The following is a 17,888-nucleotide window of genomic DNA, read 5'->3' as shown; positions in this document are numbered from 1 at the left end:
TTTCCCATACGATACATATGAAAACTGATTTGTGCCCCTTAGCTTAAACCCTAAGGTCTTCAGTGTTACAAGAGTCCAGAAGTTTATGTCATAACAGGCAGTATACTGTATTTTACATAGCACAATGCTAATTCCACTCAACTACCCAGTATTGGTGTTCATGAAAGACAAAAGTTCCCTATCGGTGCGGATTTCTGTATATCTCATTTGAAATGACAACCCGTTGTTACTGTACAGATAGATGTCTTTCCTATGTGTGCAGCTCATGTATTTCACAGTAGGACTCCTTTTTCCATTAGCATCACAGTTGGTTGTTTTGTATCTAGCTAAGTAATTGGCTAAAATAATTTGAGAAAAGGAGAATCCCAGGTAATACTTCTGAACCAGAACTGTTTTCTCCAGAGCTGGTTCAGGTGCTTATCTGTGTACTTCCAGTACATCTCACTAACTTTGCTGCAGTACTGCATACATATATAGTTAATTCAATTCAAAATCAGCAAGGCTTTACTCAAAGTTTGAAACCCGAGTTTTTAAGTGAGATGTTAGCACAGAGACACCTAACCTTGCAGAGTGCAGAGCCAGCAGAGGTCTGGTGTACCGTATTAGTGCGAGCTGCATAACGATGGTTGTCATACTTGTCTAACGAGGTGGGCCCTGTAAACAGTGCAATTGCATTTGTGTGGCACTGTACCTCGGCTACTAAATCCTGCCAGTCTCTAAGTGAGGAGCCAAGTTCAGTATCTTGAATCTTGGAACAAATTATATGTCTAGTGTTAGATCGTATAAAGACTTAGTTTGGGAAAGGCACAGGACGCTTCCCCCCCCCCCCCCCCCCCCCCCCCCCCCCCCCCCCCCCCAGCAACAAAGAATCTGAAAAAAGTGTTGGGAACAAGATTTCCTTTCACCAGTTGTCATCTTTTACCCAGTGGGGTTCTTGTTGAGCTGTTGTCTCTGATCTGAAGCCAGACATTAGATTTCAGTTCCCTTTAAAAATATTTTTTTTTACCACTGAATAGCAAATTTTTCTTTGTTTTGGAGGCATAGGAGTGAGGCCTTTATCCTAGTCTCATAACATAATTTTTGATGTTTCAGTTTCTGTATGTACTTGGGTGGGGTAGTAAAGTGAATCTGTCGTCTTCTCTGAAAGGGATTGGTTTATTTAAGCTGTTGTAAGACTGCAATTTCTGTCACTCAACTTCTTCCAGAAGAGACCACTTCAAAAACATGAGTGGCATCCTTGGCAGTATAGGTAAGAAAGCATGTGTGGGTTGCATATCTACAGAGGATGTTAAGGATGGGGCAGAGCTGTTAATCAGACTGAGTTACGTTATGAGCTGGAGGTTATGTTGTATTGACCAGGATCATAGTGTCCCCTGTTTATCTTCCTCTGAAGACACCAGTTTTGTGCAGCTAGACATGCATAGAGCCTGTTGCAGTCTATTTCAAGATCGCTGAAGCTCTGAGATGGGAAATATGCATTCATGTTTTTCTGACTCATCTTGTAGTCCCTCTCCTTACATTTTGGTCTGTGTGTGTTATTTCAGTTCTCTGTGCCTCATGAAAGTTGTGTGAATCAGCTGCTCCCCTGTTAGCATTCGTATTCCTTATAGGTGGCTGCTGTGGTCATGTGAGGCAGTCAGCCCTGGAGGAGTGTTTTTATGAGCACTGACCTATTTTACCAAACAAAGAAATCCAAGTGGTGAAACGGGAGGGAGGGGAAATGCAGCCTCCAAAGAGCTTTCTGCAATTCATCAGGGTCGCCTTCTGTTCTACAGAGGAGGTTACTTTCCAGCCATGCACTTCAACTTGGGTTTTGGTCTGTCAGCATAAAGGAGATTAAGGAAAGATTTTTAAATGAATGTGAAATACGGTCACTGCATTACAAGGCATCTTGATATGAAGCCTGAGAAGGACAAATGCTATGGGATGCACAGGTGAAATGGTTGTGCAGCCTGTTGTGGGACTCCGTGAATGAAAAGGGGTAGTCTTTCTTCTAGGATGAAAATCCACCTCGCAGTCTCTGTTAGAGTTGTGATCCTTGTGTCTTTCTCTCTGGGCAGAAAGTGTAGTGGATCAATTCAGTCACTGAAGCTCGATGCCTTTATATATGTAGTCAAAGACCCACGACTTCTGTCATTCAGTTTTCAGTACCCAAATAGATTTAATTTCTCGTGTTGTTTTCAGATGGCTCAATGCATGTAAATATCCAGCTTGTTTACAGACCGCAAGTGCTGTCTTCTGACTTGCTTGACAAGAGAACTTTGTCAGATGGACAGCATCCAGAGTGCTCTCTGGCTGCAGAAAGTCTTGTCTTGAAGTAATTTAAAATGGAAACTAAGAAGTATGTATAGTAAACTGAGGAACACATACCATGTTAGTGGGAGAGTTGAAGGTGCACAGTGAGATTTCTTCCTTTATGGAGGGTAGTCATGTTTTACTGAGACACCTCTGTATCCATGTATTTTCACTTACGAGTTAAAAAGTGCTTAAACCTGAATGTATTTGAACGTAATTTGAAAGCAAAGTCAATGAGGTGCTGGTATCATAAAATCTACTGAGTTCTTAAATGTGAGCTAACATGGTGATCTGTGAAAATGTCACAGAAAGACTAGGATGCAGGTCAGCTAATATGTTAATCCTAAAAACAGGAGCCCTGATAATTATCCTCAATAATCCTTAATTTTATGTGGGTAAGAAGAGTAGTTTGGGGAACTGTGAAACAGCTAATGCATTAAATGCTGTTATGTATAGGAGTGGTAGTTGTGCAGATTGTAAAGTTTCCGACACCTTGTGTGTTGGGGACTTGTTTACAGTGCTATTAACTTTTGCGCAGTTATCAGTCTGAAATATTGTGTATTTAGTGTTTGCCTCAGGCTGAATTATTAGGAATATTTCCAGGCAAAACACTTCTAGATGAGGTTAAGGAAAAAGTACATTGTATTGTCTTTGTTTAAAAAACATAACAAAACCCCTTTGTGGTGATTGCAGACGGCCCAGCAGATGTGTTTTCTGAGTGATGTAATAGCAAAAAAGGTCAGCGCGTGTTTGACTTCCATTCACAAAAGTATCTTAGGGAAGGGAAATCACAATCTCTGTATAATATAGGTGTATTGTTCCTGATACACTGTAGTCAGTTCCAGCTACTTCCTTTCTTCTAGACATTGATATACATTTCCTTTCCATAAAATCCTGTAAAGAGTATGGAGAGAAACAGGAAAAAGAAAATGAAAACTCAGAATGATTGTGGCAGAGAGTAGAGGAATTAATATATTAGTAGTTTCAGAAAGAGTTTGGTTAACATGAGAGAATAGATGCACAAAGACGACATGCTGCTTTGATCGCAACGGCTATTCTTTCAGCACATGATTGGTATGTGTGGCCTCTCACTTGAGTGTACAGCACCCACAGCGAGCCCTTGCATGCTCACCCCTAGAATTAAATTCACAGCACTTGGCATGCTTGGTGATCCTTCTCCTCTGCTCAGCACTGGTGAGGCCACACTTGGAGTATTGGGTCCAGTTTCTAGGCTTCTCAGTACGAGACACACATGGACATACTGGAGAGAGTCCAGCACAGGGCCGTTCAGATGATGAAGGGACTGGGGCATCTCTTCTGTGAGGAAAGGCTGAGAGAGCTGGGACTGTTCAGCCTGGAGAAGAGAAGGTTCGGGGGGGATCTCATCGATGTCTATAAATACCTGAAGGGAGGGTGGAAAGAGGCTGGAGCCAGACTCTTTTCAGTGGTGCCTAGTGACAGGAGCAGAGGCAGTGGGCACAAACTGAAACACAGGAGGTTCCCTCTGAACATCAGGAAACAGTTTTTTACTGTGAGGGTGACTGAGCACTGGCACAGGTTGCCCAGAGAGGTTGTGGAGTCTCCATCCTTGGAGATATTCAAAAGCCATCTGGACACGGTCCTGGGCAGCCAGCATTAGGTGACTCTGCTTGAGCAGGAGAGTTGGACCAGATGACCTCCAGAGGTCCCTTCCAACCTCAAACATTCTGTGACTGTGAGTAGAAAAATGTCCAAACAAACCAGTAAGAAATTGAAACAAGGCATTTCTTAATGTCATCCTACTTCCAGTTGCCACTGAGCTAGAGAAGTGCCACTTGTGATTCACAGTGCAGAGCATGCACCTATGATCAGTTTCTTAAGCTGAGGATCAATCATGCCTCTCTCTCTCTTTTTTTTTTTTTTTTTTTTTTTTAAAACAGGATAAGAGAAATAGGACATGTAATTTCTCATATAGTATCCTAACGGCTAAGGCACTAGACTCTCAGCTGAAGAGATCTCTATTTTATCAAATGATTATTTAATACATAAACTTTTGCTCTGTTGCCTCTCACCCAGTCTTTAACTCTTTTTTTCAAGAGTGGCTCAGCTTCAGCATGAAGAAGGGATTGGGAATGCTGCCATTGCCACTCCAAGTGGCCCTCACTGGGTGGCTAGAGGTCTCTTCTGGAAGCCCAGAGATACTGATGTGAATCTTCTTTTGCCATAGAGAGAACTGAGATCACACACCCATAAGAGGAAGCCTCTTGAATGTTTTAATGAAAGCTGTCCTTTCTAGTAGGTTTTTGCGGAGCTTGTTCCTGTAGGTGTACACTGCTAGGTTCTGGCCCTGAGGTTTACGAAAGGAAGAAAAGCTCAGCTTTGAGGATTGCAATTGAATGTGAAACAAGAACGACTGCTGAGGCAATTCTGGCCATGCACAGAACAGAAGTTTACATTCTTCAGAGAGACTTCAGAGCTGCCTAAGTTTTTACCGGTGAAGTTGGTCAAAAGTTTTGATTACTTACCTGTCCAAAGAGGCCTCATGACACTAATCAGTGATCATTTTCAGAGGATAATATCAAGGAAAAGGACCAAAACCGAAACGAATTGTAAGAGTAAGGGTAAACAGTTACAACAGTGAAGGGGTAGCAGGTCAGTTCATTAGCAAGATATCTTGATCAATTTGGCAAGACAATTGTGTACTTTGGCAAATGCAGGAAAGGAGGAATATGTCGAATGTAAAGGACTGGTGTCAAGCTTCAGAGCTTGGGTGGATCCACGCACTGCTCCAGCATGTCTGAAGAGTTCAGTTCTGGCATGTGATTGCCAGTTAAAGTAGACGTGGTGAGACGTATTGCTCTGAAAAGTAAGGAATGGTATTAAGCTGTTAGGGAGAGGACTAGAGCAGTGATATTGAAAAAGAAATAAATACTGTTGTCTTGACTGTGTTATCACTGTTAGCAGTATCACCTAATACTTGTTACCAGAAATAAGACTCTCAGTCTTATTTGCATATCTCATGCTGGGACTTCCAGTGCCACCCCTCTCTATAAGTTTAGGTAGAGCTCTGTCAGCTCTTTAGCATGAAGAATTTGTTGCATATGTAGGAAAAAAATGACTATATGCATGTGTAGCACAAGACATTCCCAGTTACACCTTGTTTAGAAGAGCAGACCTGAGTCTCTCAGCTCATTTCCAAGTGATAAGAAATGTGCTAAACTTTTTACTTCTGTAGCTACCATCTTACTCCTCAACAGTGCTGGTTTATGTACCATGTGATGGAAAAAATGTTTGTGCTCCACTGCACAAATTAACCAACAACCGCTGTTCCCAGGGCTGTGTTGGCAGCTCTGTTGAAATCATCAATAGTGCTGCTAAGCAAGAGAGGAAGCTACCAACAAAAAAGCATGTTCAGTTCAGCTCGACTGAAAGTGTAAAGGAAGGGAAAACTACTACAAACTTTAAGAAGACTTTCTGAGGAGATAAACTGTATTTTACTAGGTTGACTAATATGAAGACTTGAGAGCACCAACAAATTATAATTATTAAACATACTAAATATTAATAAATTATTTATAAATGAAATAATAATAAGACTTATTTTTATAAATTATTGTAAAATAATATTACTGTCCTTCATTGGGTTTTATGGAAACAAACGACAGAAAGATAAAATAGCCAACATTCTGTCCTATAAAATGAATATTGTTTTAAAACTTCTCCTATCTGATTAAATTTGAGTGAATAGAAGGATAACCGATTTTCTAAAATTCATAAAAATGACGAGCCTAATAATAAAATGCACTCATGGAAGTAATGTCCTTATACATTAAAGTCTTAGAAATATTTTATGAGCATAAGATACCTTACTGATGCAGCTAAACAGTCTGATACAAGCATTGCAAGATACTGTTCAACACTGGGGTATAAACTAATCCAGCAGTAGTAACTATTGGAGAAATATAACCTACAGAGGGTATTACAAATAGTGGCATAACACAGAGGTATTAGTGCATAGACACAATAGTGCTTAAAAACTGTGTTCTCATGTTTTAAGTATTCATCTAATATGCAAATATCAGAAGTTATGACATCTTATTTCTAGAAGCCCCTAGGTTTGTTTTTTTATTTGACCGTGTTCTCAGATTTTGTAGATGCATCTCATTCCTGCAAATAGCTGTACCTGCAATTCATATAGATGCCCATGTTCTATTACAGTAACGTTATAGAGACTGTCAGAGACTGTCATGTCTTGTGTGCTAGGCATTTGGTGTGTCCATAGTAAGAGTCTATACCCGTTTTGATATGGTCAGTTTAAGACCTGAGTCAATTAAAACTTGCAAATACAGTAATCTTCATGTGTTGTAGTAGTTGTATGAACTTTTCTCACAAAGCAGAAGGAAAACCCCTCTCTTTTCCTGCTGTTTCCTTCCTGTTTCCACAGGTGTCAGGCTTCGATCTTGTATTTGCTCAGGGTGCAGATAACTCATTTTTCCACATACAGACTAGCCTCTGGTTATAGGATATATGTACTGCATATTGCATCTCATTTGGTATCTATATGCTTACCTCATAGGTAGAAGATGACTTTATTGTCTGTGGCTTTTCAGCATTGTAGAGACAATGATGACCATAAAATCTTCCTAAAACTAAAACAATGCTTATTTAGAGAACAGAAACAAGGCATCAACTGAACAGAATTTTAAGACAAGCCACACGTCTGTGGGCACTCCTGTAGGTATTCTCCAGCCAGGTCTCCGGGAGCCGCGTTATATACATCTCAATTGCTTATTTTTCTTTTGCTCAATTCCTGCTTTTCAGAAGATAGTTTGCTGGACTCCTTGCATTGGCTTTGTCCTGTTGTATGCCTTGAGATTTTGTTGGCAAAAGTTTTATCTCAGCTACTATTTCTTGCTGCTTCTCTTTTTTCTTAGGAAAAAATCAATTTATTAAATCAGTAAATAACCAAGGATTTATAACATCAAATGAAGCCGTTCCATATCTTTTGCAAGTGCTGCGCCCAATTTTAAATACATGGATAGTGCCAGTTGTTGGACCAGCTTACATAAATATGTCTTGAATCTGCAGGTGTTTACACAAGTAGAATAGAGATAATACTTCTTTTCACTTAGATTTTAGAAGCAATGAACTTTGGATCAGACAGATAACATGAAATAGCCAACGTCAAACATGAAGTCTGTGCAGGCAGGTATTGAATAGGGTCTGCTGACATCTGGAGAGAGAGGCAGAGTGTGTATTATGTTTTCTTAAAAGTGTGATTTTGATAGTCTTGAAACAACTTGTGAACTAGACGCAGACTTGCTAAGTAATTTTGGCAATGGGTGATAAAATTCTCGGTCAGCAAAATGAAGTCATCTTGCTTTTAGCCAGCAGCCTGTGGTTAAAGCATTCACAGAAGTATGTTGGATTACCAGGCTTAATCCCTTGCCTTGCTTGAGAGGATTTGTACCCATGCTTCCAACTCGCAAGAGATTTCCCTGGCTGCCACAAAATAAAGACGAGAGAGATGCACAGTGCTTAATTTCTCCTCCTAGTGCCATTCCACTTTGTATAATTAATTAAGCGTTCATTGAGACAGGGACCAGAACACAGCTGACCCATCATTTAAGTACTGCCCTAATTACCAGACTAGAGAGTCTCCCCCGCCCTTTTTCTCCCCTCATCTGTCTCAGATGCTGTCTGATCTGGAAGACAGCAATGTTTGCAGGAAGAAATAAAAAAGTACTACAGAATAGCCTTATCACATGGCAAGGGTATCTGGGTAGACTGATAGCTTTGGATTTTTCCTGAGCCGATATATCAAGTGGGATTGCAGTTTCTTTGCATGAAGTCATGGTAACATGAAAGACATCAGGTCTCCATCTCACCTTTTTCATATGTCCAATCCCACTGAACTCTTAAAGCTAACTGGATTGTTAAGTGCTGTGCTAACAGCACCAACAGAAAATGGTTTTGTGAGAACTGAGTTTTGATATGCGTATTTGTTGAATCGAATATTCATAACACTGGTAGTATTCATAACATTGGTAATACTGAACTCACCTTTTTGCCTTGCAGTAAGTTGTTTTAGAATTTTATTTTGCAATTGACATCCACCTGACACCATTACTAATTTTCCTTTTCACTCAAAACTATTATAAATGCTAGATAATAATTTTAAATAAGACTTGATGAAAATTAATAACACAGCTTAATGCTTTGCCATCTGAGGAGTTGCATGGAAGTTGAGGGCATAAAGATACAGATTTAAAAAAAGAAAACCCAAACCTTAGATGCTTGAAATGAAATTTAAGCAAAATTTAAATCCGAGCCCACAGTTGAGATCCTGAAAATCCCTATTCACCTGTCACTTCAGTATCAGCTATGCATTATATATAGATTAATATATAGCTTGAATGTATTTAAGAGAAAGAGCTGTTGAGTTCAGTGAATGATTTTATCTGTACATTAATGTGTTGTTCAGTGTGAAAATATAACCACAGAAGAAAAGATAGCTTCTTGCTCAGCATATCTGCTCTTTGTCCAAATTTTGTCTTTATCCTTCAGAAGAGACGGTAAGAATATACTAGAATTATGCTGGTTTTATCCCTAAAAAGGAAACACGAGGGTGCTACGTACTGAATGCTGTTATGACTTGTAGTCAGCATAACTTATGCAACGAAAGTCAGGATACGCACATGCGTGCAGCTCTGCTCTCTGAAGGCTTTGCTCTGAACTGCCTGCAGTGGTTCAAGCATTCATAGGGTATGGGCAGCCTCCACTTAAGAATTTAATTTGAGGATTATGTGGTTGCTAGCAAATGAAAACTTTTCCAGAAGTTTCTTTATTACTAATGGTACGTATGAGTCACAAGGAACACAGAGTGACTTTAACATTGCTGGGAGAGTTTGCAGGCTAATAACTGGAAACACTCTTCTCACTTGCAAACTAAAATCATGACAATTATTTTGACGGCCTGAAACTAAATGTCATTTTTACAAAGATGCTTTCAGAAGAGAGCCACATCCTGAGAATGACTCAGCAAAGGTTGTATCATGCAGATGGCAGAAGCAATGAGAAGCACTCCAGAGCTGAGGCGTCTCATTATTGTTGTTGCTGCTGTTATTGTGAAGCAGGAAATTTCGTACCCCTTCACCTAAGCAGATAATAAAAGATGCGCTTGTTATTGGGGGAAAAAGAAAAAAGTTGTACTTAAGTGCTTGCCTAAAGATATGTTTACCTTGGTCTCATCAATCAAAATTTAAGTGGTTACTGAGTTGAAACCGGTGTCAGTAAAGTAGACAACTTTTCTGCAGCTTATGCAGAAAGAAGGCTTTAAAGTGAGGAAATGGGGCCTTTTTGACATATTTTATCTCAGTGTAAAAACAGATGCTTTAACAGATTTTGATATTATTACTAAAGCATAATGGATAGCAATGTGGTCTTTGAGACTTTATGTTCAATGAGCGCTTACAATAGAAGTAAACTCATATAAAAGTATTAAAATTATTATTGACATATTTAGTATGTCAAATGGTATGTATAAAAGACACAGCTGCTATTTCAAGAAGCCCATGTTGCTAGCTCTTAAATTTGGAGAGAAATAACCTGCTAATCCTTGTTTCAAAGAGACGGCAAGTGTGAGTGACCAAAACGGTAAGTGGTGGCATGCAGTTTTTACCAGAAGGTCTCTGAATAATTGATTGTGCCACATACACATTCATAATGTAATTTGGATCTGCTGAATGCAGTCCACAGAAAACACTGTGGATTATAGTTGGGGGAAAAAATTAAGTTTTAATTTCTTTTTAAAGAAATTTTCCTTCTTAAACAAAGCGTCTAGTAGCAGGAAGTCCATTGCATCAACATGCTCTTAGAGAGTCATCTGAGCTCATTAGAACCTACAGTAAAAATCTTGCTGACTACTTTTCACATGAAAGATGATTCTGTCCTGGTTGGAAGTTGATTCATCTTGAAATAGGTCAGTTGTGAGCTCCTTCTGAGTTGGAGAAAATTGTATCAGCCATGGCTTTCTGACTGTATTTCCTCTGGAAAGGAAAGCAGTTGTATCAGAACAGCAATGTGGGATTCCTTGTTTATCAATTAATCCAGATAAAATTTGTTCAGTTAACAAACACATGAGTGTTTGGTTTTGGTTTTTCCTCTTAATGTTGTATTACCCTTACAAACTTACCCTGGAAGCTAAAATTAAACATACGTAAATCACAGTGTAGCTTGAAGTGGCAGCTTGCAGAGATTCAAGCAGTAGGCTTGAGAGATAGTGTTTTCAAAACTCTTTTAAAACAAAGATTACCATTGTGTTGTGTATAACCTTTCTTTTTTATTGAAGATGGGACGTGGAACACGGAACCTCAGAAGATAGTTAAACTGGGTGTTCTGCCTGTTAGAAGTCTGCTTGTGATGGAGGAGACCATTTGGGCTGCATGTGGTGGACAAATTTTTATAATCAGCACTGTGACACATTCCATAGAGGTAAACACTTTTACAAGCATTGCTCACATGCTATGTTACAAGGTGTAAGTGGTGAAATTTTAAACATTACAATCTGTTTAGGAAGCTTCATGATTCAGGAAGCTTTTCATGAAATATGATTTCAGTTCTGTTAAATCCCGCTCCCCGCAGTTTGAAAATCTGCTGTGATGTTCTCTGCTGATGTCTCTAGACCTAGGTTTGCTTCCATTTTCCCCCAGGTTTCCATAAGGTGCTTGGAACTCATAGAGTATTTGATGCAAGAGGTTTGCTTAAAAATGAGATCCGAGGAAAGGCAGCGAAGAAGCGGGTGCCTAGAGGAATTGCCTGTTAATTCCAGAAGGTTTAATTAAGAGACTGCCTCTACATAGTTAGATGTTACTTGTACCTTGTGATGATTTCATAATGTATTTCTTCAGAGTTTTGCTTCTCAGTGGCCTACAAAAATTTGCTTTGCGTAAGGACATTTTCCAATGAATAATCATACAAAAGTCAGCTTTTCTGGAAGGAGAGAAGAGTGTTAAGGATTCAAGCTCATATTTGTGACCGCATTTTCCAGAAAGCGTTAGGCCCTCATTTCTATCAAAATTGCAGCCTCCACCAAAAGAATGTCTTAGTGGTCTAAAGTTTAGTTGATGAAACGTTAGGAATTAAGCCTCTCCTTCAACCTACAATACAGTTACACTGAGTTGCATGATGTTTACAGGCATGAAGTTCTTTCAAACAGGAGTCCTGATGAGCTCACAGCCTCCTCCTTTGTGTGCTTTGTTGCAGCTTTTTGTTTCATTGATGATCGTGTTTTCTCCCAACAATTGTCTATTTGGTACAATTCATTCTGTGAGTCATTGTCATGGGTTTGCAGGGAAAGAGCTAACATCCTTATTTCTTCTGTCTTTATCTGTGCTTTCTGGGTGGTTTGTTTTGTCCAAGTAGATGCTCTGATCATGTATTTTCCTGCTTTGTTTTTCTTTAAGGCTTGTTTTGTTGGTAGTTTGAATGGTATGATGAGGGAGAGATTTTGGCAGAGTGATTTGGACAGGTGCTTGAAATGGACTTTTGTTGGCTTCATTGGGGGGCAGGTTAGCCTCTGCGACACCTGGTTACTGTCCTACAGACTTTGATGATGAATCTCTCTGATTCTTACCAAGAAATACATAGCAACGGTAAGAGATCACAGCCAGATTGTTCCTGTGTGAGGTTGGTTACATACAGCCAGATCTCTCTAAATAAGTTTGGCAATTCTGGCCTAGTTCTATCACAAAGCTCTTCCTACAGCAGGTGGTATGGCTGCAGTTTGGGCTATGCTGTGCTGTTTTGGCACAGGAGAACAAAACCAAAGTTAGACAAGCTTTGAGGATTAAAGAATGTATAAAGCTTACTCTATCAAAATACAGTGTAGCATAATGGATCGCAGTATTAAAAACAGAAGTTCAGAGAGATAAAATAACAAATATTCTATCAATATCTGTCAAACATGGTAGTTTCATTTTTCAGCTGTTACTACAAGTTTTGCTACAAAAGCATCACAGGAGGTTTCTTTTCATTTCCAGAGTGCTTTGTAAACTAACCCGTCCATTGTATTCAGAGCTCAGATTATTATAGATCCACTGACTTTTATAGCTATAATTAATATACAGGCAATGAATGCTGCAGCAAACAACATATAAGAAATGGTGCAACTGGAAGTGGTGCATATGGGTTGAATGATGTTTCCTTGACACAGATAATTTTATTCAAGAACGTGATGATTTTTTTGTATCACTGGCTGAAGTTCATCTTTTTTATTCCACACAAATACCCCTACCGTAGCATGTCATCTTCCTCATAGAATTGTGAACAAATGATGATTTTCAGTGGCCTCTTTACTGGTCCTAAGACATACACAAGTACTGATCTTGTTTTCGTCATCTCACCAGACTAAACAGCTCACTAATGTTTTCACTATTGCTACCTGCTCAGTTACCTGACTTGTTTTGATAACTTCCTGGGTTTATATTTCCAAAAGTGATCTGCTATGATGTGCATACCATGTTCATCGGCAATATTGTTTCAATATTATATTGTACATGAGGCAATTTAGACTCTGTCTATAGGGAATATTTTAACAATAACAGCAGCTGAATACATCTGAGCTACCTCTTCCTTACTGTGCAGAGCAGAAGCTTTGCTGTGTGAAGCGAAACAGCAGCAAGGAAATGTTTAATCTCCCTCTGTGCCCTCTCTTGTTGAGAGTTAGTAGGAATGATTTGACTCAAGATTTTTTTGCATAATATTCATCTTTGCTCTATCAACAGGAATCCAGGTGTTGCACAGGGCTCAACTGTTATTCTTCCCTCTTTGCTGAACTCCTTTATATCTCCTTATACTTCAGATTACAGCTGCTTGTTTGTTCATTGCTTTCTACTATCATGCACACATACTATATGCTCTGTGTCATATACGTTATCTATAAAGGCACCTGACTAGTTTTTAAGGCTATATTTGTGCAAGCCCATGAACATATTCGAGACCATTTTGTAAACTTCGTCCTTGTGAGGCACTCCCTGCTTTACAGGTAGCTCATATTTAACTGTGCATTTGCTGAGTGCAAAGTACATTATCCTTGAAAACAATCTCATTCTATGTCTCCTTACTTTTCTAAGATTCTTATTTAAGCTTTTTTTTAATAACTATTAGTAAATGAGCAGGTTTGGCATCCTATATATTGGGTTTGGATGTTATTCACTTCTCCTGCTTTTTTCCCCCTCTGATATGGATAAGACTCTCAATTCACTTGTTTTAATGATATGTTACTGTAATAGAATGTTTTAGGAAATGTCTTTTATTGGCACAGTGCCCCAAACTGGCACAGTGCCTCAAGCTCCTTGGCAAGGGAGATGTGAGAAACGCATCAATTGCTGTTATATATTAATTACGTACTCTGATACTCTTTCCGTGAAGAAGAAATTTATCCTTGGTCTTGACCCTAGATCTGACAGCTGTATTGCTGTTGGGTATAGACCTTGATCCCGTAGTGGTCTCTGTGCCTGTAGACCCTTACACTCTGCAAAGGCAGTATGTGTTTGTTTAAAAACAACAAAAAATGCCAGAGTATGTAACAGAATAAAGTCACCAATTGAGTGGCATTCCATCCTGGTTTGTTTTGTCTTGTTTTTAAAACTTGTCTAACTATACACAAGTTAATCCGAAATGTTCAGCTGAATAAACAAAACAAATTAAAATCCCTATACATGAGTGTATGTTGCCTGAGTACTGTAACTTCTTTAAAGTAGTAAAAGTCATTTGTTTTACCTTGTGGACAATGATACCCATTATGCATCTCTCATGAAGCTTGAAAAATCGTGGTTCAGTTCTTGGCGCAGCTGTTTGGTGCAAGTGAGCACCCCCTCGAAAGAAAGACTCCAGCTATGCCCCACACTGCTGAAATAATAGTGAGCTATGTCGGGCTGCACTGCTGGGCAGGCGAGCTGCAGCATCCAGCGTGTCTTCTGCAGCTCTGGTGTTGCTATAGAGTTTGAACGAGAGAGCCTGAGGGGAAAAAAGCTGGGCTCTGAATAGAGAGGAATGTGAGAAAAGTAAAATGAAGTTCAATTGTTTTGATAACAAAGGGAATAACACGTTTTTGTCCTTTGTATCTGTATTTCTTGTTATGAGAAGGAAAAAAATAATTGAAGAAAAAGGCCAGCTATTGGTTTTCAGATAGACGTGTAATTGAAACATATGTCAAAGCTATCCTCTATACAAAAACTTACACATTTGTAAAAGAACGTACAGGTTTGGGCTATGTTCCTGCTCCATGTTAGAAGACCCTTTGAATGAGAATTGTTCTTTTTACATGCTGCTTGTGGCATTGACAGTATTACAGTTTTACTTTAAATGTGTCTACGTGTTTCAGCGGACAGCTGTACAAACGGCAGGACAGACTAAGTGGGAGTATAATGAGTTGGCTGGTAAAAATGGAATGTGACAGAAATGCATGTGCAAGTTGTTTACAGTGGCACCAACAGAAGTGTCAGCTGCGGTCAGACCACTCCAGGGAAAATTAATTTCTTACGATCTGCTTCATTTTTCTTCTAATTTCAAACGGTGCAAGTTGCTGGTCAGGTTCACTTCAGCAGCCTTGGATCTGTCCCTGAGAAGTTTTCAAAAGTCAGTTGGTCATCAGTGTAGGGATGTATGAGTCTGTAAACAGAAGTTAATATTTTAAAATCCTTTTTGCAATGAAACATGCATGATGAGAATATCCAGAAATTTAGTCATAAGAGCTGTTTCTGGCTTTGAAGGATGTTGTTCATGGATGAATTCTTCTGTTGAATAAATCGTATGATTTTCAAATTGTGTATATCATTTGGTAAAGAATGAATGGAGGTTACTTGAGGAAAACGGTGAATATAAATGTGCCTACCAGAGGTTCTTACTTTATGTTCTGCAGTGCTGTTATTCAAAGAGTCAAAAGGTAACACACTAATGCTCAAAAACTGAACCACTGCCTAACAGCTGAAGAGAAACTTCTCTGTTCATTTACTAAAAACTGAACACTTGAAGAATAGTGTTAGCAAATGAAAAGAAGAAAAAAATCATTCCCCTTATTTTTAAACAGCCAATTTCTCAGTGGAAAGTACTAATTTATGGCACAATAAAGTATGAAAAGAAAATCAAGTGCCTACTAAGTATAATATCAAAAGTTACACTTTGTGAAAGCTTCAACTTCTCTTCTTTATCTCTGATCTTAGCCTGTTTGTTGAATTTAGATGGAGAATTTGAACAAAATATCTATAACCCTAATATATTCAAAACATAACTGTCTTAGGCTAAGAGCTTATCCTGAGAAACATGTAATTTAGTTTTAGGTGCAAAATGACCAAAATGTAACTCTTAATTATAATGCATGGAAAATTTAAGTGTACTTTTACAAGGAGGAAGGGGGTACTTTTGCATTTTATCTGCAAATATAATTAAGAGTATATAATATGTATTGTGAATATTAGAGCAGGTATTTACTTCCATATCCCTCAGAGAGAGATTTGTATCCAAGGAACAGTTTGTCATTTATTTAGCCAAGGAAGTTTTATGTTTATCAGAATAGCTTTTTGTATTTGGTAATAGCTGGCACAACATTAAAAGGGTGTGTTTAACTTCAGATACAGTTTACTTACAAGACAAAACTGGAAAGAAAAAATCCCTACTTCTTGTTAATGATTAAAGAACTTTACTACAGCTTTATCTTGCACATTAACAGGGGCATGTAGAAAGGTTTTGGCCTTTCTGGAGCCATGCAGAAGTTGTAACTGTGAAGGCACTAGATCAAGGGAAAAGGTCTGTCCTCAAAGTCTTGTATTACTTATCTTCAGAAGGAGGATTTTGGCCTTTCTAATGAGAAGCGTCAATATTTTGAAGGACAGGAAAACAAAATAGCTAATACTTGTGAAATTCAGAGGTGTCTATGAGTCGAAAAGCAAGCCACAGTTTTAAGGCTCACATTGTTATACATAGTTGAGCAAATAATTGTGTATTTATATTCATAAACACTCTACTTTCTAAAGATGACTTTTCCTTGATTCTATTATCCTTGTTCTGAAAAGACCCCCTAACAGAACAGAAAAATATTTTTTGTTGTTTAAAGAGGAGTTCTGCTGCAGATAAAAGTAACATAGGAAGAAATCTGCCCACTCCCAGGAACCTCATCTGTGGTAGTTTTCCTAAAGGAGTATCAATAAAGAAATAGAAAATCCTTTTAAGTCTGAGCTGTTATGGGCTTGCCAGCCCCTCCCATGCAATATTTTTAATAAATACAATATCTAAGTTACTGTGAAGTTACTCTATCATTAGGTAGAGCTTTGGCTCAAGAGCTGAGAATTCTTCCATATTAATGATGATGTATTTTCGAAAAAAAGTAACAGGAAAATTAACACATCATATGCAGCAGTCAGAACATATCCTGAGCAAAGCAGAGGAAGCTAGCTTTGTCCTTGACATGGAGGACAAAGATACAGTGCCTACACTGAAGAGCTGATAAGGAAGGCTGAATGATGTTGTTCATTTGCATCTCCCCACAGAGTCCTTGTTTTTCTTACAGAGCCATTTTGAAGCCCATCAAGAGGAAGGGATGGTGATCTCTCACATGGCTGTTGCTGGAGTGGGAATCTGGATTGCCTTCACATCTGGATCTACGCTTCGCCTGTTCCACACCGAGACACTGAAACACCTCCAGGATATTAACATTGCCACACCTGTTCACAATATGTTGCCAGGTAGCTGAATCACATTGTGTGATAACATTTTTGTTTTGTCTTTATCACCGTCATTCTCCAGAGTGTTGTAGATTAGGCCAGAATCAGAAGGTCCAACTCGAACTTTGAGTCTGATAACTGTCTCCTATTTGCTTTAGTAAATCACAGTCTGTTGCCTGCCCAGAACAATAATGTCTTCAGTGAGCTGGTTGAGTAGCAGCTGCTCTTCTTAGAGGTTATAAATGTAATTATATAGATAAGCAGGTGGATTCTTCTCTTTAGTCTTTTTTTGTGTGTGTGTGTGTGTGTGACTGTGAAGCAGTAGGACAATGCAGTCTGACATGAAAATGTGTTTGCTTTGCAGAGTTTAGCACTTGCTTCTGGAACTTAGTATCAAAGTACATGATGGAGTCAATTTGCCTAAGATCCGGACCAAAAAAACACTTCCTTAATTTTAGTTACATCAGTAGTCCCAGTGAACTCAGCCGAACCACTCACACGCTGCCGTTTCAGAGTGTGTTCAGCGTTTTGCTGATTGAAGCTTTAATTTGTTGAATAAAAAGGTTAGTCTTCTAAGTAAAGGTGGAACCTGTGGTTGTTAAGATAAAGTTTAACAGCTCTTTAGGTGTTTTAAGACAGAAGCTGTTAAATCATCCCCAAGTCATCAGTGTCACAGACAGTTGTACTGGCCTGTATCAGTTTTGCAAGTGAGTGGCTAAGACCTCAGCATCAGCGAGCGCATCAGGTGGGAGCTGTGGCAGTGCTAGGAGAAGAGACGGACAGAACAGTGATACTGGCATGGCTGAGCACGAGGTGTCCATGAGGGAACAACTCTGCTTTCTGTCTCTCCGTGTCTATAGACTGCAATAGACCGAGCTGCTGCAGTTTTTATGG

The 17,888-nt window shown here is 39.0% G+C and overlaps 1 protein-coding gene across 5 annotated transcripts in view; it reads left to right on the top strand.

Annotated features, from left to right (window-relative positions):
- The window catches only part of ARHGEF10 (Rho guanine nucleotide exchange factor 10), a 114,736-nt gene that overhangs the window by 85,928 nt on the left and 10,920 nt on the right, over nt 1–17,888 (top strand). For all 5 annotated transcript variants that reach the window (XM_050893456.1, XM_050893454.1, XM_050893457.1 and 2 more), the window contains 2 exons: nt 10,625–10,767; nt 16,841–17,015. In XM_050893456.1, coding sequence (XP_050749413.1) covers nt 10,625–10,767; nt 16,841–17,015 — 318 coding nt within the window. The remainder of the gene's footprint in view (nt 1–10,624; nt 10,768–16,840; nt 17,016–17,888) is intronic.

This window comes from Gymnogyps californianus, chromosome 3 (assembly GCF_018139145.2).
Source record: "Gymnogyps californianus isolate 813 chromosome 3, ASM1813914v2, whole genome shotgun sequence".
Classification (NCBI taxonomy): domain Eukaryota; kingdom Metazoa; phylum Chordata; class Aves; order Accipitriformes; family Cathartidae; genus Gymnogyps; species Gymnogyps californianus.
This window is presented reverse-complemented; position numbering and strand designations above follow the sequence as displayed.